Source organism: Onychomys torridus, chromosome 18 (assembly GCF_903995425.1).
Source record: "Onychomys torridus chromosome 18, mOncTor1.1, whole genome shotgun sequence".
Taxonomy (NCBI): Eukaryota; Metazoa; Chordata; class Mammalia; order Rodentia; family Cricetidae; genus Onychomys; species Onychomys torridus.
The window spans coordinates 19,579,565-19,600,577 of NC_050460.1; the positions used below are offsets into that span (position 1 = coordinate 19,579,565).

Below are 21,013 nucleotides of genomic sequence, written 5' to 3' on the forward strand. Positions count from 1 at the left end.
CATTGTATTAACTTCCCAGCCTTTAAACATCAAGTTTCAAGCAGTGTTCGTGCATAAGAACATTTAACCAGGCGGTGGTGGTGCTCTCCTTTCATCTCAGCACTCGGGAGGCAGAGGCAGGTGGATCTCTGTGAGTTCAAGGCCAGCTTGGTCTACAGAGTGAGTTCTAGAACAGGCAGAGCTGTTGCACAGAGAAACCCTGTCTCGAAAAACAAACAACAGAATACTTGAAAGGAATGGTTTAAAATTGTACCGAATATAAAGAGTAAACCCTTATGTCATTATCTAGAATAATTCAGCGATGTTGTTCAAGGGAAAAATTCAAACCGTAAAAGAACAATTGGTCCTAATGCAGTGACGAACACTTCCTGCATTCTAAGTTGGATATATTAGGAATGAGCTGTTAACTCATCATTTCTCCTCTCTCTACCTCTTATGTGACACTGCCCAAGTAATGCTGAAGGAACTGAATTGCACTGTCCCAGAGGCAAAAAAAATTATTTACTTCCATAGGCGCTTTCATTGTCCACTCCGGTGTTCTCACAGTTGAATGGAAGAACTCTTTCTGAGAGATCCAGGGTCCTTATGGCACCCTGATCTTTACATCCCAGAGTCCCTGTGATTGATTCAATAGCCGGTTTATTCATTGCCATTAAGACAGTATAATTCAGTGTGGCCAGTTCTTGAGTGTGTTTCTCAGTTCACTTTGGCATCTCTTTGTTTTGCTTTAGAAGTTGTTAATTTTGCAGCCTTGTGTACTGTATCTTTAGCTCTCTCTGTTGATGTTGCTTTCCAGGAAGTCTTTCAAGTTGTCATTTCCTTATAGAAGCAATCTTGTCAAGCTGACTTAGATGAATATCTTTTTTTTTTTCTTTTTTTTTTTTTTACATCATAAAGCAAGATTGAAAAAGCTTGCAGAACCTTGTTTGGATGTGTGTGGTGAAGTGTTGTTTTCCCTCTTCCCTGGGGCTGAAAACATTTGAATATTGGAAACAGTTAGATGCTGCACAGGAGAAAGAGACAGGGTGAGATTGCCCTATGGACATTCCTACCTTCAAGGTCAACACCGCCTGACTTCCTCTTGTCCTTGTACCTTTTCATCTGCACCACAGTTTGCCGTACTGCTTTGTGACAAATTGTCACAAATTTTAGTCTCATAAAAGAGTGAATTAATGTAGTCTCCTTTTAAAAGCAGTTATTATACATGAAGACTTTAAAAATGCTCTTAATGGTCTGCTTTCTGGCAAAGAAAACAATTTACCTTTTATGTATGCCTTCACGCTGAGGAGGCAAGCGGTTGTTGGTTAACTTCAACAATATTTAGGTTTTAATTTCCTTATTACTTAAAACTGTAAAGTTGCCTCCCTTTTTAAATGCTTTACTTTCAAGGTCATATTTTAATATTTTGAGGATATTGGCTTAGTCTATGTTAGGATTTTGTAATTCTTGCTTATTACTAGTGTTTTTAAGTTCACCAAAAACACCTTATAAAAGCCAAATAATATTCTTGGATTGTTGAATTATTATACCCAAATAGCATATCTTGGAGGAAACGTTTTACTTGGAGGGAGTCTTTTTATTCCCAGAAAGTGTTGCCAATCCTTATTTAAAAACTAAATGACATGCTGGGGAGACAACTTGGTGGGCAAAAGGACTTGGTATGCAAACTTCACGATTTCAGTTTAGAACTCCAAAAGTCATTTCAAAGCTGGTCATGGTAGCGCAAGGGTCTGTAACCCCAGCATGCCAGTGGTAAACAGGAGGCAGAAAATGGAGACTCTCCAGAAACTCACAGGCCAGAAACTCACAGGCTTAGGAGGCAGCAGAAAGATCCTGTCTCAAACCAGGTGAAAATGTGAGAACTAATTCCTAAAGGTCATCCTTTGACCTTTGTGTTGTCCCTCATCCCCTGCCCCCTCCACCCATCAACACACACACACACACACACACACACACACACACACACACACACACACACACCAAACCACCAGCTTGCTTGGACTAGATAGTATCCTGGTGGTAGACCACGTGCTCAGCATGTGCAAGGTGCTGGATTCTGTCTCCAGCACCAAAACCAGAAAGAGAAAATCTAAAACCACTGTTCTTAGGAAGAGGCGTAAGGTATGACTAATGAGTCTTTAAATATAATCTTATCTCTGTGGAGATTTTGGAATAATAAAAAAAAAGTGTAAGTTTACTTAAATTGGAATTCTAAGTGACTAGTGAGTGGTTGAATAGTATTATGTGTCTACATTGAGGGAACTTCTAAACAGACACCACTGAGGGACATAAATAGTAGAAAACCCCAAATTCCACCTAAATATTTATATTGAGGCTAAGCAGAACGTTGGTGATGTCCAGTGCCAGTTTCATAGTGTACTGTTTGTTCTAGGTGGGTAACCCTGGGGAACCTGGCCTGAGGGGCCCTGAGGGAGTCAGAGGGCTTCCTGGAGTGGAAGGACCAAGAGGACCACCTGGACCCCGGGGCGTGCAGGGAGAACAGGGTGCCACTGGGCTGCCTGGTATCCAGGGCCCTCCGGTGAGTGGGGGATACATCCCATGGTTTCCTATTTCCATCCATCTCAACCAAGCTCTTCAGCAGCAAGTCCTTCCTTTCATCAGTTCAGCTACCCGGATCCTTGTCATGTCTGTCCTTAGAGATTAACATTGTTCTCTTTAACGGTGCAAGTGTTACCTGTGTTTTCCTTTCTTGTTCCAGGGCAGAGCACCAACAGATCAGCACATCAAGCAAGTTTGCATGAGAGTTATGCAAGGTAAACAAAGGCAGGGCCTTACACGTTTCCACTTTGTGCTCTTGCTTTTGAAGTTTTCATGTTTGTAGGTGTGCAAGGGTAAGTAACTAGCTGTAAAGGTGGGAAATGTGGAGTAATGTTAGTGTCAGTTCTGTTTTACCCAAGAGTTGATGCTTACCCCTTATAATAAAATATTGCTTTCTGTCTCAGCCTTCTCTCCACTCCCCATCCAGGCTCCATCTCTATGTGTCTCCCCGACCCTTTTCCAGAAGAGAGGGAGGTAACATACAGGAACAAATGTATATATTCACGTCATTTTTTTCCATTTGCAACACAAATTCTTAGGCATCCCCCCTCCTTAAGATGCTGCCATTTAGTGTGTGTCTGGTATGGCCTTTGGATCTCCCTAGATTATGTGAGAACTAAGTATGAGGCCCAATGCCCACGGGGAGCATAAGGACATTATTTATACCACGTAGTACATATGTTTTTAAAAGTAACAACTAGTAGTTTTCCAAAAAAGATGAGGTCTTTCCTCATTTGTTAATCTTTATCTAAATCTGTCTACATCTATGGAAATCATTATTCATTTTAGAGTCTGACTAGTTATAAAACCACACAGAAAATGAATAAGTACAAAAATACCTCCAAACTGAGGAGACACTGGAGCATTGGTGCTCTTGACAGAAAACCCTCTTACTGTGGTAGAACTGTGTCTTCAGGAAATGCTTGTCTTTCATGTGCCGATTGACAGTCCACTTTGTCTAGTAGACGTGTAGAATTTTTTAGCACCAAATGACAATGAAATGAATGCTTCTATATTTGGAAACCAATATGAATCTTTTCACTGCACACATTTTATTTTGGCTCCCCATTTGAGCTGTCAGCATTACTAACATATCTGGGAAATCATAATTTTATGTTTATTAAATTAAGAAATTCAAAATAGTCATATTTAAATAATTTTGAACTGTTGGATAGAAATTTGTTTCCAATTCCTGTTCTTTTTATACCCTATGGCTTTAAAAACAATATTGCACTAGAATACTTGCCTCAAAGCATTTTAATGGGGTGGATTTTCTTTTCTTTCATGGCTTTAGCGGCTGATTCTGAATGTATGTGAGAATCCCATAGAGTTATTAATTTTTAAGACGAACTGTGACCATTCCCAGGGAAGGTTATTTTTAATGATTGTTATCTATTCCAAGCATGAAAATAAGCTGGAGGGAAAGGATTTATTAGAAGCCATGAATTCTCATGATATTTCAGGTTATAGAATTGCTTTGAACTAAAAAGGCTTTTAGTTTTGATGCCTGGTCTCAAAGAGTGTCTGGATCCTAATTTTGAGTGATGCTTTGGATTTTTAAAAGTTCCAAGACAACATTTCCACCCATGTTAAGAAGCTCATTTTCTTTGCATCCTGGGGTTTCGTGTAGTACCAGATAGGATTCAGGTGGCACTCTCAAGGTTCTGGACCACCACCCATCTCAAAGTCCTGACGTTTAACCCTCACTCCACATTATCTCAAAACAGCTGGGCCAAATAGATCCTGGGCAAGCTCAGGAACAGGGCACCAGTGGTGCTTCCTGACGGGAAGCCTGTGGGAAAACACACAACCTTGTTTCTTTCTTGGTGCCACATTTAGATAAAGGTCACTGGGGATGTCATTCTCTTCCTCTTAGCCACTGTTCTGTTTATGACTTGCGGTGTGTGTGTGTGTGTGTGTGTGTGTGTGTGTTTACTGTCTTTCAGAGCATTTTGCTGAAATGGCTGCTAGCCTCAAGAGACCAGATGCAGGAGCGTCAGGTCTTCCTGGGAGGCCTGGTCCCCCTGGGCCTCCGGGTCCCCCTGGAGAGAATGGTTTCCCCGGTCAGATGGGAATTCGTGGCCTCCCAGGCATTAAGGGTCCCCCTGGGGCTCTTGGCTTAAGAGGACCTAAAGGTAATGTTTTTTTTTTTTTTAAGTTTTATCTTATTTTTAATTATGTGTATGTGTCTGTGCATATGGGGCTTTCCATGGAAGCCAGAGAGGGCATCAGGACCCCCTGGAGCTGGAGTTGCAGGTTAAGTTTGTGAGGTGCCCTATGTGGGCGATGGAAATGAAATTCTAGTCTTTTCCAAGAGCAGTATACTCTTTAACCGTGTAAGCATCTCCACAGCCCCAAGGTAAGCTATTGTGCTCATGTGCAAGGCACACTTGTTGATTAACAGATGTGTGATCTGCACCCAAGCCCACAGACTCACAGACAATTTCCAGACTCTGAAGTCATTGTAGGGCTTTTCTTAACATGGCATCTAGTCTATGGATGTTGGTGTCTGTTAAACTAATGAAAAGGTGCAGGACATGTGAATGCTCTTTGTGTCTGGGCTCTGTGCTGCCCTCTTCCTCTTTCCAAAGTCAGCCTCATACCTTTACTTTTGGTGGACTTTTATTTTCAGCCCCAGGGTGCGATCTAATTTGATTCCTTCCTTAGTTTAAAGCAAGCCAAGTGCGTGTATCCAGGAAGTGTTGCAAAAAAACAAAACAGAACAAAACAAAACACACAGGTTTGTGAGTGGGTAAGACATTCTGCAGAGCCGCCACTCTGCCTCAGATGGTGTTTGCCAGTTGAGGTGAGCATGTCAGCCGAGGTGTGTGCACCCTAGATAATTTATGGAGAATTAAGTAAAGTGAGGAGTTTCTGCACTGTGACGAGTTACTGACAGCTCTTCAGGGAACTTCAGAAGGATGTTCTATTAAAACAAACAAACAAACAGGAGGAAGCCCCACCTCCATTATTTTAAACGGTGCTCCAATTAGGGACAAATATTGCGGTGTGAATGGTCAGAGGGCTAGCCAGCTGCCTCTTCGGATCTATAAATGAGTTGCTGATGTGGTTAGCTAACTACACCCTCAGTTGGAACAATTTGCTTAATTACTTTTTTTTCTTTTGGCATGTGCAGAGATGCATGTTGAAAATGGGCTCTAATTGGGACTCTTGTATGTCTGAAAAGACGAAAGGGAGAGGGAAGGGGAATCCATCTCACAGAGCACTGGGTTTTTCTCAGGAAGTGTCATGTGCTTATTCATCCTTGTCCCTTTTAGCTTCTAGTTCAGGACTCTGTGGGAGATGATCGTAGGAGTAGTCCCATCTACCCTGAAGACCACACCAGAAAATCCATCAGCTTGGGTGGGTTGTTGAGTTGGTTGGATCTGTTGTGCCCCTACCACAGGCACAACCTTCTCCAAGTGGCTCCTGAACCCATCTGAAGGTCTCCAGTTCCCTGCCCCACCCTACACACGCTGAATCAGAGACTCAGGGTGGAGGCTAGTACTTGGGTTCAAGAGATTCTCAGGGGACCTGGATGTGGTCAGACATTGGTGTGCCATTCAAGGTCCTTGGGGGTTTATTGAAATTAAACACATGTATTAATCACACAAACACATAAGTTGTGGAGGCCCACTGAGCTTATTGGTGAAATTATTAAGGCCACTCCACATAGTTAAAAGGGAGGTTTATTTTGTGGGGTAATTTACAATTGAAGGGATAGGTAGGTTGTAAGGTCTGGCAAAGGTATGGCGCAGTCCGGCGGTGTTCTCTGGAGAACTCTGCTCAGTCTACCTCTCGAATCCAGGGTCCAGGCATCAAGAGAGCCCTCGCATCTGGATCCTGGGTTTTCAGCATCCTCTCTCAGCCCCTAAGGCAAGACCATTACTGAAGCCTCAATGGGGGTTGGAACTTCCAGGCCAAGGCTTGTGTGGCTTGTTTTTCATCTTGACTCAAGGTCATAGAGTCTGAGCTTGATTTGCCCCCTGCAAGGCTGCATAATGGGATGTTTTGGCCAAAGGAGTGGTTACCAGGTGTCTTGTACTACCAGGCCTATTTACAGGATGTTTTGCTATAAGGTGTGGTCACCAGATGTCTTGAGTACTAAGGAGGTCTTTACACTTGACTGTAATTTGTATCTTGAACCATGATGTCCTTGAAAGGAGGAAGTCTTTTGCCCCCACTTGCTTTGGGTATTTAAAGGCTGTGAGTAATAAACTCAGGTGACTGTGGTATGGACCCAGACAGAGTCCTCCTGAAGCTATCCTGTGTCTCTGTCTTTTTCTTCATCTACATCTGTATTTTGTAGCCCTCATTTCCCAATTCCATATGCCCCCCCACCCCACAACTGCGTGGGACTCAACAATAAGTCACATCCCTGTTCTCTTTGGCAAATCAGTGATTGGGTTCTGGCCTTGACTTTGTGCTAGTAACTGAACTCCCCTCCAAGCAGCCTGTGGGGCCACCTCCTCCAGCCTTGGCTGCACCCGGAATGACCTGGGGAGTTTGATGATCAGTCCAGGTCTGAGCCCCATTCTCAGGGTTTCAGAACAGTTGGTCTGGGCTTTGGGGGCTTAGAGAGTCCCCGAGGTGGTTTTATCTGTAGCCGAGGTTGTTGGAGTGCTTTCTGGAGGAACTTTGGGCCACACGGGACTGTGGCATGTTGAACAGATTTGGGTCTAGCAGGAGAGCCTCATCTGAAAGGAAGGGAAGTGCATTTCTGTGTCTGGAACCCAAGAGAGACCTTGAGCATGAGCATGAGGCTCATTTACCAGTCCCCACTGGATGGCCGATAGCCTTCCTTCTCCAGTATCCACAGCCGTCAGTCATCCATCCAGACACAGCCCTTCACCCCCAGCCCTCCAGCCCTTCTTAATTTGATTTCTTAAATTAGCACTTTCTAAGGTTTTGCTTCTGGAATCTGGGGTGGAGGCAGGCAGGGTAATTGGATTTTTTTCTCAATTAACACTACAACCAATTCAGAAATACACAGTTCTAGGTAACTGACCCTGGCTTTATCCTACCAAATACAGGATAGTAATATTTAATAAAAAACCATATATTATTCTACTATTCAGAAGTTTGCAGCTTAAAATTTCTCCAAGGGAATGAATTCTACTACACTGAAATTTAAATTTTGAGTCACGAGGGATGCAGTTCCATATGGCTGTGCCTTCCTCCACTGTTGCCTAACACAAGTAGACACCATGAGGCTCACTCTGTCACTTAGTCCCTTTGGGTCTTTTTACAGAGGAATAAGAAGCTGCAGTTGTTACTAAGGCTTCTGATAGCCCAGGCTACGTCTTATTTATTGTTTTCCTTTTCACATTGCTCTGAGAAACAGCGGAACATTAGGGTAAGAGTGTGCTGCCCTCTCCAAGTGCCCCCTCCCCCACCAATGTAGAGTGACATCTTAGTCCACGTGGTTAGTTCTCCCTGACACCATATGTGTAATTGCACGTGCAGGACCAGTGTCTACACATTATGTACCTCCTGTATGCATGGCAGGGCAGAACTCACAAGGGCGACAATGGAGTCACCATAGGCTCAGTTTACTTGGTGTTTTATTCGTTTTTCAGGCTATAGATCTTATTTTTAAATGTTCATGGTTAGGATTAATTTTAAGTTCCTTTGAATAAGGCTGTGCATTTTTAGACATTTTAGTGTGAGTCAAACAGATGTGATGGTATGGAAATGAAGGTGTGAGAAAATACATGTTATAACTGTGACTCACACTTTTTTTCTGTGTTGGAGGGGGCAGGGGTGCAGAACATGAGTTATAGCTTGTGAATAATAAAAGTGAAATAAACAACATCCAGAGAGCCATGAGAACACCCAGCCTTCTGATTTTCTTCTCAACCTGGCTCTCACCTCATACCTGACCTAAGGCTATTTCCATTTGTATATCTATATCTATATATCTCTATATAGAGAGATATATTTAGATATTTTATTTACATGTGAGAACATTTTGTGACTTTGTTCTGCAGTTGCTGAGGCCCCATATTCAACCAAATGTCTCATGAATGCCTTGTACACATTTGGTTGCTATCCACAGAATATTCCCAATCAACTCTGAGTCAGAAGTGAGAGACACTTGTGATAGCACACTTTAATTTCTAAAATGAGTTTGTTTCTGATAATACTACATTTACACTAACTCAAAAAGTTAAATGTGAGAAAGGTGCTTAGTAAAGAATTTCTCCCTAAAGTTTCCTATATGCTTAGTTTCCTTTGTCATTCTTATGATAAACAAACCCACTGGCTTCCTACAGATCCCTACAAGCAATGCTATAGAAATCTGGGGACACATGCTTTCTCTGCCTCCTTATGTGTAGTTGGAAGGTTTCTCCAGTCTTGCCCAGCCCTGTGGTCTGGCAGCAGCTTATAAAATAATCACTCAGAAGCTTATATTATAAGTGCTTGGCCATTAGCTCAGGCTTATTACTGACTTGTTCTTACACTTAAATTAACCCATAATTCTTATCTATGTTTAGCCACATGGCTTGTTACCTTTTCTCAGTTCTGCCTTGTTATCTTGCTTCCTCTGTGTCTGGCTGCTTGCCCTGCCTATACTTCCTGCTTGGCTACTGGCCAATCAGCATTTTATTTATCAACCAGTCAGAGCAACACATATTCACAGCATACAGAATAACATCTCACAGCACCTTGTGAACAGAGCCACACTATCCTTTAGTAAGCAAGCTGGACCTCATTTGTCTTTTGATTAACACTATGTCCAGGAGACCATTCCAAAGAGCTTCCTATGAGTTCCCCCAGCTGGGTCTAGTCTGTGGCAGTGGCTCTGTGTTTACCTTTGATGATCTGTTTGTTTCTAGTCCTCTGTTGCTATAGCACACAGAAGTGTACATATTTCATCTTGGTACAAAATATCAACACAGACTTCATTCCTGCTTCTCATTCCATCTCCATGCCAAAATATTTTACTTCTCTGAGAGTACATTTCTGGAAGTAGAATTCCTGGGCAACATGGAGTTTCTCCTTATAATTTGATTGTTATTGTCATATCCCCTCCAATGAGGTTATACCAATTGTACTTTCCTCAGCAATATATGGTTCTGTGTTTTTCTATATCCTTGATATGTTTAATATAACTATGGAGCTTTTGCTAATTTTATAGGCCAAACATCTTTGTCACTTTTTAATTTTGTGTTTATTTGTGAAAGCAAATCCAGGGGTGTGCTAACAGCCATTTTTGTTTTCTTTTCTTGACTGCCTAATCACATAGTTTGCTCATTTTTTGGAATTTATTTTTATTGTTTGTGTATGTGTGTGTACCTAATTGTGTGTCTGTGCACCATGCATATGAAGGTGCCTATGGGGGCCACAGAAGGTTCTGGATCTGCTGGAAATGGAGGTTACAGGTGAGGTGCTTGATGTGGTTCTGGGAACTGAACCTGAGTCCCCTGCAAGAACACAGAGTGCTCTTAACCACTGAGCCATGTCCCCAGCTCTATGTTTTCTCATGGTTCTTATATATTTGATTCATTTGTAATCATGTGATAGAGGTTTTTTGTTTTGTTTTGTTTTGTTTTTGTTTTTGTTTTCCTAGTGGGCTACTCATTTTTTCTAAGCATTTGATGACTTTCAAAATGTTTTCCACTTAAGATGCCACCTTTGTGGCTGGAGAGATGGCTCAGAAGTTAAGAGCACTTGCATGCTGTTCTTAAAGAGAACCAAAGCTCAGTTCCAAGCACCCACATAAGGACACTCACATGAATCTTTAACTACAGTTCTAGGGGACTCTATGCCTTCTTCTGGTGTTTGCAAGCAACCCACACATATGTGCACGAGCACACACAGAGAAACAGACATAAAACATGATAAAAAGAAATTTTAAAATAAAAGATGCCATCTTTGTTATAAATCAATTTCTTGTCATATTTGGATTTACTAGGGCATTGTGCATCAAGGGTTGGTACTACACCATTATAATTGGTTTAATAACTGGTAGAATTATTTCCTTCAAGCTGCTTTCCTTGGAGGAGGTTTCTGGCTAATCCAGCTCCTGTGGTTTTTAAAATGTAAACCAGAATTATCTTCTCTGGTTGAAGTGTACTTTCAAAAGTGGGATTGTCACCAATATTCAGTTTATGGACTACAAGAGAAATGACCACATTGATTGGTCTGTCATTCCACTGCACAACAGTGTTTCAAACTTTCCGTGTCCACGAGATGCTCAATTTCTTTCTTGTTTTACTTGAACATTTCCATTAAGCCCATGCCTAGTTGTTTAGTATTTTAATTGCTACTATAAATAGCACTTCTTTGCCATGTCTCATAACTGGGGGCTCTTTGTATATGTGAAAACGATTGATTTCTGTATATTAATTTTGCATCCTGTTATATGACTGAATTTACTTATTGTTGGCAACAGTTTTTGAATTGATCCTCATCTTTAAAATATGTGTTCCTCTTACCTAAACATAGAAATGGTTTTAATTCCTCAAACCCAATGATGTACAATCGCAGCAAGAGAACACTCTTGCTCTTCCAGGGTCAGGACCATTGTCAAGGGTCATGCTTCCAGGTGGAAACAGGTTTGGTCATATCAAGGAAGGATCCATTGATTCTTACCTTATCATGTGTTTTACTGAAAATGCACGTCCAGTTTTGAGAAATCATTTCAGTGGCGACAAATCAATCATTTGAATTTTTTTCTTCTTCATCTTGGGTCTATTGATAGGATTTTGGCCTTGCTGCATGCCTATCACAACATGCCTTCTGGGCACATCATGATTTTTGCTATATGAGTTTGTGTTTGCTTAAAGTTTGAAATTAAGAAATGTACTGACACACAGAAACATTAACATCTCTTTAATGAAATGCAGGTGACTTGGGAGAAAAAGGAGAACGTGGCCCTCCAGGACGAGGTCCTAAGGGTTTGCCTGGAGCTACAGGTCTCCCAGGTAAGTGAGTTCTGCAGTGGACTGAAGGGGAGGAAGTCCGGAAGTCCGGAAGTCCGGGTCAATGTAGAACAAGGGCTGAGCAGCATTTTAAAGAAAGCACTGCTCAGCCACTTAAGCTTATCAGGCGAGCATGATGGAGGGCACAAGGGCATGGAGTTTCACAGTTGGCTTTAATGAAGAATTCAATGATGTGCAAATCAACTCTTCATTCCTTGTGAGCAGACAGATGTCAAGGCTTGAAGTATTTCTTAAAGATATGCTTTAAGAGAAATAGTATCAAGGTCCATTCATGCTCCACTTGCTATAAAAATTGCGATATGTAAAACTGTATCCATGTCTAGCCCAGATGAGCATTTCTTGTGATTTTATTACAATTATTAACCATTATTATTAGTTTGTGGTGCTGGGGATCAAGCTCAGGGCCTGCCACACACTAGGCAGTGTTCCACCATCAAGCTATAACCTTGGCCCTGACATTTTACAAAATCCAGAGCATTTGTAAAAGGAATCCAGGTCCTCAGCCACCCATGTGGTACAAGGAGTATCTGAAATTTCATTTTAAAAGCTCTCCTTTTGAATACCTAGACCCTCTAAAAATCCACTCTGCCCAAAACAAACACTGAGGGAATTCATCTCAGAGCTGCAAAGGGCTCCCTCCCTCCATACACGCTGATGCAGATCACAGCCGTGTGGCCCAAGGTGACAGAGAGGCTTCTGTAAGGAGCAGGATCCTCTCACTGGGCATTCAGTGTTCTCTTTATACACAGACTGTTCTGTTGCTGGGGTCTGGCCTGAAATGAACTCGTTGCCTGGGGAAATGACTTGTAAACCCAACACTGTGGACCTGAAGGCTGGCTCAGCTCAGTAGTGGGTAGCATGTGCAAGCTGCTCCCGCATGGTGGCTGAGGCATTGCTGGGGGAGGTTTGGGGAATCTAGTTCATTGTAACAGAGGAAAGTTAAGGACAGAGAGGCAGTAGGGAGGGAAAAGAAAGTAACGTGTTGCCTGTTTCAATCATGGATTTGGAAAGTGTAGTTTAGGGAAATTTAGGAGAAGGAATTACCATTTTGTAATTCTGCCAGAGGTTACATATTTAATCATGGCTATAATTATATAATTATAGCAAAAAAAATCCTTGCTTTCCAATTATCTATTTCATTGCTCTCAGGGATTGCTTTCTTATTAAAATATAGGAGGCAGATGGCATTTGGAGAGAGCTCAAATGCCAGTCTAAAACTGTGATTCATGGGCCTGTCCAGATGTTTTTATAAGTTAATTTTTTTTATAGCTGGAAAAAGGATAATCTAATTGGACGTCAAAGGGTCTCGAGAAGACTTTAGCATACAGTAAAGTTTGGGTTTGTTGACTGATGTTTAGAAGAGAGGAAAACAGTACTCACCATGAGTACTCCCCCTGTAACAGTGAGCATCAGAGGGGCTTAAAGCTAGACTCACTCTCAAGATCTGCTCTCTCTCCGCCCTTTAATCGGCACGCTCCCCTTACCAGGGCTACCTTGCTGTCTGTCTACTCCTTCTTTTACATGGGGCATCTCCCCTTTTCTTCTGCCTTTCTCACACTTATTCTCTCCCTTCTCTATTCCGCCTACCTGCATCTCAGCTTTCCTTGGGGGAGGGCTTTGTTACTTTGATGGGACAATGACAACATCTGGTGAATTTTGAGCTTCAGATTATTTTTTCAAAAATATAGGCTAAACTTCCAAATTACAGTCACTGGCATTCTGCTGCTGGATGGTTCTCTGTGTGTTTCAGTAGACTACAGGGTCTGTATTGATCACTACCCCAGGTGCCCGTTTGGGCCTGTGTTGTTCAGCCAGGCTCACATTCTCTTCCCTGCACTGTGACTATATTTGGCTAATGGAATCAGACAAGTCTTTGACAAGGGATTTCCTGCCTGCAAGCATAGGCCCCACAAACTGGAAACCCTGGGTTCAAATCAGGCCACTGTCATTTCTTAACCTTACGGCATTGGGCCAATTAGTTTCTCTCTGTGCCTCACTTGCATTATTTACAAAATACGAGGGACATCATTCTGATAGTGTAATTTTGAGAATTACAAACAAGCAGTCATGTGAAGTGCTCCAGACGGCTTCTGACCATAACAGTGGCCGAAGAATGTCGTTTGTTAGTTCAGTTTTGCTTCTGACATTGACGAGGGGAGCTAAGGGCAAAGCGGAAACTTAGTGAAGCCCTTGCGGCCTCTTCTCCTGCTGTCCTTAATGGGCAGTGGCAGGGGACCTTGCTCTCAATTAGCCCTACTCCCGAGAAGCCGGCCCTCCTTTTATGATGCTCTGCTTCAATTCTGGGCCATTCCTGTGGTGAGCCGGTCACTATGGCCATTTCACTGGTTAACTGTCCACCAAGAGGGTAAAATTTTAAAAACAAATTTTCTAGTAGAACTTAGAATGCAGTTTTCTGGTACTTTCCAAATATAATGCCAGTTAAACTTTGTGACCTGGAGGAAACCTCAACAGAATTCTGCACAGGAACCTGTCTGGAATCTTCTAGGTAAATACACATTTTACCTGAAAGAAACATTGCTATTCTCCCCTTTAAAGCTTTACTTTTTTATTTTTTTAAATCTTGATTAAAATAGTTAATATCACTTTCTCCTTTCCATTTAAACCTTAATTTTTAAATTTCATTTTTAAAGTATGTTTTCAACTGAATTAGAATTACATCGTTTTTTCCCCCTTCCTTTCCTCCCTCCCCAGGTTCTCTCCATCTAATCCCTCTCATATCCACTAATAGCCTCTTTTTTAAAAAATTATAATTGTTATGCACACTCACATATACATGGATACGTATGCACGTGTTAATATAATCTGCTGAGTCTGTTGGTGCTATATATATATATGTACACACACACACACACACACACACACACACACACACATGGTTTGAGGGCTAACTACTCTGCATTGGACAATCTATAAGGGTCTCATGCAAAGGAGAGAGTAATTCCCAGCAGTCATTAGTCTTTGTCTAGGGGTGGGACCCGGAGAAAATTCCCCCTTCTACACCACCATGTCCATTGATATTGTCATTGTTATGGTCTTGTTTATGGAACCATCTTCAGGAGACAGTTTCACAGATGGCTTCCTGGTATTCTGGCCCTTACTGTCTTTCCACATTTTCTCCCTCCATGTTCCCTGAGCCATAGATCCAGGAGCTGTAATGTAGACATATCCATTGTGGCTGGGGCCCCTATGATCAGTTATCTGTGCACTGTGTCCAGTTGTGGGTTTCTGTGATGGTCTCCACTAAAGAACCCTTCTTGGGTGTCACTATTGGAGAGTCTGAGATTTAAAGCCTACCGAGTGGAAAAAGATCATTTCATCATTATTTGTGCAAACATACCTAGTATTTAAAAACTGTACTAAGTACCTTCGATATCTATGGGTTGTTAGAATCCCTGTCTTCTCTCTGTGCAGCTTTTGCTCTCTGTCTCCCTTCACAGGAGCATCTCTCAGTTCAGTGTTAAGCATTACATGTTCTGGGATTGTTGTGTGACATTGCATAGTAGAGGCCATATGTCATTATCGTCATGTTGATGATCATTTTGGCTATAGTGCCTTGTTATTTAAAGGCAAACATATGCTGTATAGTTTTAGTTGAACTGGAAGGGACACATATTTAAGGGCTATAGTCCTGGGTGCAGGCTCCTAGGACTTGTGGGGCCTTCTCTTATTTCCAGTGACCTCTGCTCTCGATTCCTTCTTATGGAACAGGAGTCAGAACCATCCTCTCTTATGGGCTCATCTAGGAGAAAATCTGCACATGCAGATACATGTAAAGCACACAGAGCAGGGCCTTGCTAACCCCCCCTCCCCCACTACAGACTGGCCCAGGTCACACACCCTGACAAAGGTATCTCCAGTTGTAAGTGGTAGAGGGGAATATTCCTGAGTCTAGGTTCATGTAAAAGACAAAATGACAGGTTTTCCAATGCCATTAATTTGTCTTTGTCACCATAGTTACCTGATGCGAGCATATCCCCAACCTCTTATTTTTCTGCCTTTCTCCCAGAACTGTGCAGATCTCATAAACAAGCTCTGGGCCTTTAATCCTCGTCTTCTTCATTCTCTCAGCAGAGCCAGCTAGAGCAGTTGCTGAGTTAGGTCATCTCATTAAGGGACATCCCTGCACGCCTGCTGCCACTGAACTGCCCATGTGTGACCAGTAGCTCAGCACTCAGAGCATTTCAAGGAAACATATTTAATAATAAATCCTGACTTCTCTGTGCATTCAAACTCACTAGGGAAAGAAATAAATTAAATGAAGAATCTTGTGAAATACCACAGAAAAAGCTCAGCATAAAACAAAACAAAACAAATAAACAAACAAAAAGTAACTTCGGGTAAACCCCCGAGGATTACATAGCCATTCCATTCATCATCAGATTGTCTGTTTAACTGACAATTACCTGCATGTCTTCTTCCTTCATGTGTGTGTGCTTCATTCTTGTAAAGGGAAAAGGCTGCCCCATCCGTGTAACATGCCTGCCCTCTAGTGTCTGCAAGAGAATGCTCTTCACACTCTTTTTTTTTTTTTTTTTTAAATATTTTTATATTTGTGTTTTAATTTTACACATCAGCCATGGGTTCCCTGTCCTCCCCCCTCCCGCCCCCACTCCCACCTTTCCCCCCATCCCCTCCCCTCCATTCCCATGTCCTCCAGGGCCAAGACTCTCCTGAGGATTTATTTAAACCTGGTGGATTCAGTACAGGCAGGTCTAGTTCCCTCCTTCCAGGCTGAGCAAAGTGTCCCTGTGTAAGGCCAAGGTTCCAAACAGCCAGCTCATGCACTAAGGACAGGTCCTGGTCCCACTGCCTGGGTGCCTCCCAAACAGTTCAAGCTATTCAGTTGTCTCACTTATCCAGAGGGCCTGCTCCAGCTGGGGGCTCCACAGCCTTTGGTTCATAATTCATGTGTTTCCATTCGTTTGGCTATTTGTCCCTGTGCTTTTTCCAATCTTGGGCTCAACAATTAGCGCTCTTACAGTACCTCCTCTTTCTCGACAATTGGACACCTGGAGCTCCACCTGGGGCCTGGCTGAGGATCTCTGCATCCACTTCCATCAGTTATTGGATGAGAGTTCCAGCACGACTGTTAGGGTGTTTAGTCATCTGATCACCAGACTAGGTCAGATCAACCATTGCCAGCAGTCTACAGAGGATGTATCATTGTGGATTTCAGGGGACCTCTCGAGCACTCTGCCTATTCCTGTTCTCATGTGGTCATCATTTATCATGGTCTGTTACTCCTTGTTCTCCCTTTTTGTTCTTGATCCAGCTGGGATCTCCTGCTCCCCTTTTTAATAGATTTCTTTTTAAAATCATGAAAACTTTTGTCAGTGTGGCCATTGATATTTCAGAGAGCTGTGTAGTCATTAGGTAGTTGGTAAAGTCAACAGACCCACAGGCTGGACAAGGCGGGGGAGAGTCTTCAGACCCTGGTTGTCTCTTCTTAGCCCACATAGAGCTTCAGATGGACACTCTACCATAGCTGCTGAACCAAGCATTTGTGTCCACTTTGTGAGCAATTGCAGTGAATCATCTCCAACTGTAATATAATGTCACCCCAAACTGAGGCTCCCTCTCAACAAGTCTAGAGCATCCTTGAGAGCATAACTGTGGAGTTAAGGATCCCAAGAAACTGATAAGCTTAGTTAAAGGAAGGCCATTACCCGACTCAAGGCATTAACACAGGACAAAACCCATAAAATATTTTAGTTTCTCATAGTAGAGACCTAAACACAAAAATCAATTTTAAATTTTTGTTATTGTATCTCTTTTCTTTTAAATTTCCTAGTCAATTCAGACCCAACAAATTTACCACCAATGTCACCACCACCACCACATACATAACCTCAGGAGAGTTAATCAGTCATTATTGATGGGAGGTTAGTTCAGCTAGAGTGGTGGTGAAGAGTCCTTAGCGCTAACTACAGTGTTTTCTAGCTCTGTGGCTCGGAGACTAGCCTTCTTAACTCTGTTTCCATAGAAGGGAAATGAGTTCAACAATGAGCATAGCATATGGCATGTAAGGGAAGGTCTCTGTAGAGTGCTGGCGATGCTGATGATGATATCATCCAGAGCTAGAAAGGGTGTACATTGTCGGTGCACTTGATGAAGGTTGACTAGGGTTAACTCTGCGTCTTTGAAGCTGAATCAAGGATGGAAAGGACACCAACTCTACCCTCAAAGGTCAAGAAGAAATTTGAATAAACTCGGCAAGTCAAACAAACCAAAATAAAATGCCCATGTCCCGTAAGATGTGTTGGATCAGAGCCAGGGCATGGCAGCTCCTGCCTGTAATCCTAGTGCTTGGGAGGCAGAGGTGGGGGATTGAGGCCAGTCTAATACACAGAGTAAGATCCTCACACCACTCCCAGTGTGTTAGCTGGGAAACTATGTGTGAGAATGTAAGTAAGAATCTCTCTGTTTGTGTTATTGTTTGTTTGTTTGAGGCAGGGTCTTACTCTGTATTCCTGACTGGCCTCTATGGTAAGTATGCTGCTCATATTCATAGAGATCCAACTGCCTCTGCCTCCCATGTGCTTGGATTAAAGGTGTGAGCCATCACATCTGGCCAAACAAATTCCCTTTAAGGTTTCAGGGAGGGGACTATTTTACTAATGTGAAGTAAAAATTTGAAACAGTTGCTTACACCAAAAATGGGTCTGATTTGAATCCCTGGCTGGTGTTCCCTGTGGTAGCTACCAGCAGGAGTGGTGCTGGGGGCATCCATCCTCCAGTGACCACCCAGTCACTCCCCTCTGGTGCTTCCCCAAATGGGCACAGAACACTAGTCCTTTTCATTATGCCCATTTTATTTATTTTCTTTTAGTAAAGACAGCAGGACATTTCCTAATCTAGGCCTGTTGGTTGATGACATTTGTTGCCAAGAATCCTTCTCTCTACAGGGTTACAATTATTGGCTTTGAATGTGAAGGTCTCTGTGACAACCCCTCAGCCATGGCTTTGCCTTCCAAAAACAGCTACAGATGATATGTAAACAAATGAGCATGCCTATGTTCTAATACAGCCATTTTTACAAATAAGATTTGGCCTGTGGGTTGAGGTGACCTAATCTACCCTACCTGACTAGAGGTTGGCCAAATCTACCCTACTTGCCTAGAGATTGGCCTAATCTACCCTACCTACCTAGAGGTTGGCCTAATCTACCCTACCTGCCTAGAGGTTGGCCTAATCTACCCTACCTGCCTAGAGGTTGGCCTAATCTACCCTACCTGGCTAGTCTTTGGACTTTGACTTCTTCTATGAGCATGTTCATTTTCTCCTGGTTTTGATGGATAGATTTGACATATTTCAGTGTGCCATTGCTATTGATAAGGTCCACGAAAATCACCTCTTATATGTAGTCAGATTTGGCCTCTTTTTTAAACTAAAGAGAGAAATCAACTTAACCTTTAACTGTCTCTAATGTCAGGGGATGGAGAGGTGTCTGCTGCAGGAGCGGTTGTGACAGACAACCTTATCTATAGATGCTATGGATGAGGAAAAGCCTTTCTCTCATTAGAGGAAATGCATAATCACCTGCTTCATCTCAACTTGTAGTTGGATAAAAGCCTATGAGATAATTTATCAGAAATAACACATCTCTGCTTAACTACAGCCTCGAGATGCATAATTCGAAGATAATTATTCTCCCTTAAATCTTGCTAATGGTTTGCCCTCTAACACTGCTTTGTGCAGGGCTTGATGTAAAACACACAGAAGAATGAGATGTGTATAAAATAGGGTCTCCCATCCACCTTGATTTCAAACTATGTGAGATATTTCATAACAGTACCATTAAACATGACCAGGTCATTCCAGTGAGATGTATGTCATTAGACCACTAAAATAGGAGAAAAACTGAAGACCCTGGTAAAAAGCAGGAGAGTACCTCTACCTACGAAAATGTGTAATTGGATGTGAAGATCTGGCTTTCAACTTCTCCACAGAGTGCCTAAGATAAGGAAGCTGAGACAGACAAGGATCCCTGTAACAAGATGGTCCTAGTGGATGCAGCTGCTTCTACACTGCTCTCTTAGGATTACTTTCATGGGAATAGGATGAAAGCATTACTGAGGCAAAGAGGGACACGTTCAATAGAAAGTCCTCTTGGATGCGGGCGCTGTGTCTCAGGATATGTGCCCTACTGGGCAAACACGACAAAAGAAATGTCCACAAGGAACTCTGTAGTTGGAGAGCCTTCTCTCCAGGTGCCACCAAGCCCTGGTGGTCCCACAACTCACGTATAAAATAATCACTCAGACACTTATATTATTACTTATAAACTGTATGGCCATGGCAGGCTTCTTGTTATCTACTTCTTCTATCTTAAATTAACCCATTTCTATTAATCTATACTTTGCCATGTGACTTTACCAGTACCTTACATCTTTCTTGTCATGGCGGCGGCTGGCTGTGTCTCCCCCTCCATCTTCCTGTTCCTGGAATTCTCTTCTCTGTTTGTCCCGCCTATACTTCCTGCCTGGGTACTGGCCAATCAGAATTTTATTTACACAGAGTGATATCCACAGCAGAACTCTCTGTGGTGAAACTCATGTCAGGGTAAGATTATGGAATTTTGTAGGCAGCATGGTGTGATCTTCTAATGGACATTAATAACTAATATTTAATAATTGAGGCAGTCCCCATTTCACTGGAGCTGTCACTCACAGAATTTAATGATAACAAACACATCATCCCATTTTGTGGATGATGAAATCAGAGATTTTTTTTTCTGATTCTAATTGTTCATAAATAGCAGAGTTATGCTGGGCGGTGGTGGTGTATGCCTTTAATCCCAGCACTCAGGAGGCAGAGGCAGGCAGATTTCTGTGAGTTCGAGGCCATCCTGGGCTACACAGTGAATTCCAGGACAGGTTCCAAAGCTATGCAAAGAAACCCTGTCTTGAAAAATGAACAAACCAAAAAAAAAAAAAAAATGGCAGAGTTAAAACTTAAAACCATTTGTCCTGAAAGTCCGTGTATTTAATTTCTACTTTATGCTTATCTTTGGGTATAGATCACTATTAGAAATTAATACTGCTCATGAGAAAGACAATGTGAGCTGTAAGTCAGCACAGCACGTGTGATTTTGAATCTTCCAGTAGTCAGGTGAAATTAACTTTAATAACACAGCTAGTCCCTGACATAAGATGATTAGCCTCAGATTTTTCCACTTTGTGATGACATGAAGTGAGACAAATTTCACAGAAACTTCACTTAAAATTTCTGAATTTTGATCTTTTTATGGAATTAGTGGTACATGATATGATTTTCTCTCCTGATGCCAGGCAGCACAAAGTTGGCTATGCATTCACTAATGAAAAGACCTGATACTCTGCAGTGTACTGGGTGGCTAAGTCATGATGTTTAGAAGGTTGGCTGCATTTTTTACTTATGTTCTCAACATAACCACAGTATAAATTGAGAGAACCCTATACCATTTATTTAACTCACTAGGTTAAAAAAATTATTGCATCAAGTAG

General features: G+C 42.2%; 1 protein-coding gene across 2 annotated transcripts in view; it reads left to right on the plus strand.

Moving 5' to 3' along the window:
- The window catches only part of Col9a1 (collagen type IX alpha 1 chain), a 160,452-nt gene that overhangs the window by 138,025 nt on the left and 1,414 nt on the right, over positions 1 to 21,013 (plus strand). For both annotated transcript variants that reach the window (XM_036168501.1, XM_036168502.1), the window contains 4 exons: positions 2,393 to 2,539; positions 2,720 to 2,774; positions 4,506 to 4,694; positions 11,412 to 11,489. In XM_036168501.1, coding sequence (XP_036024394.1) covers positions 2,393 to 2,539; positions 2,720 to 2,774; positions 4,506 to 4,694; positions 11,412 to 11,489 — 469 coding nt within the window. The remainder of the gene's footprint in view (positions 1 to 2,392; positions 2,540 to 2,719; positions 2,775 to 4,505; positions 4,695 to 11,411; positions 11,490 to 21,013) is intronic.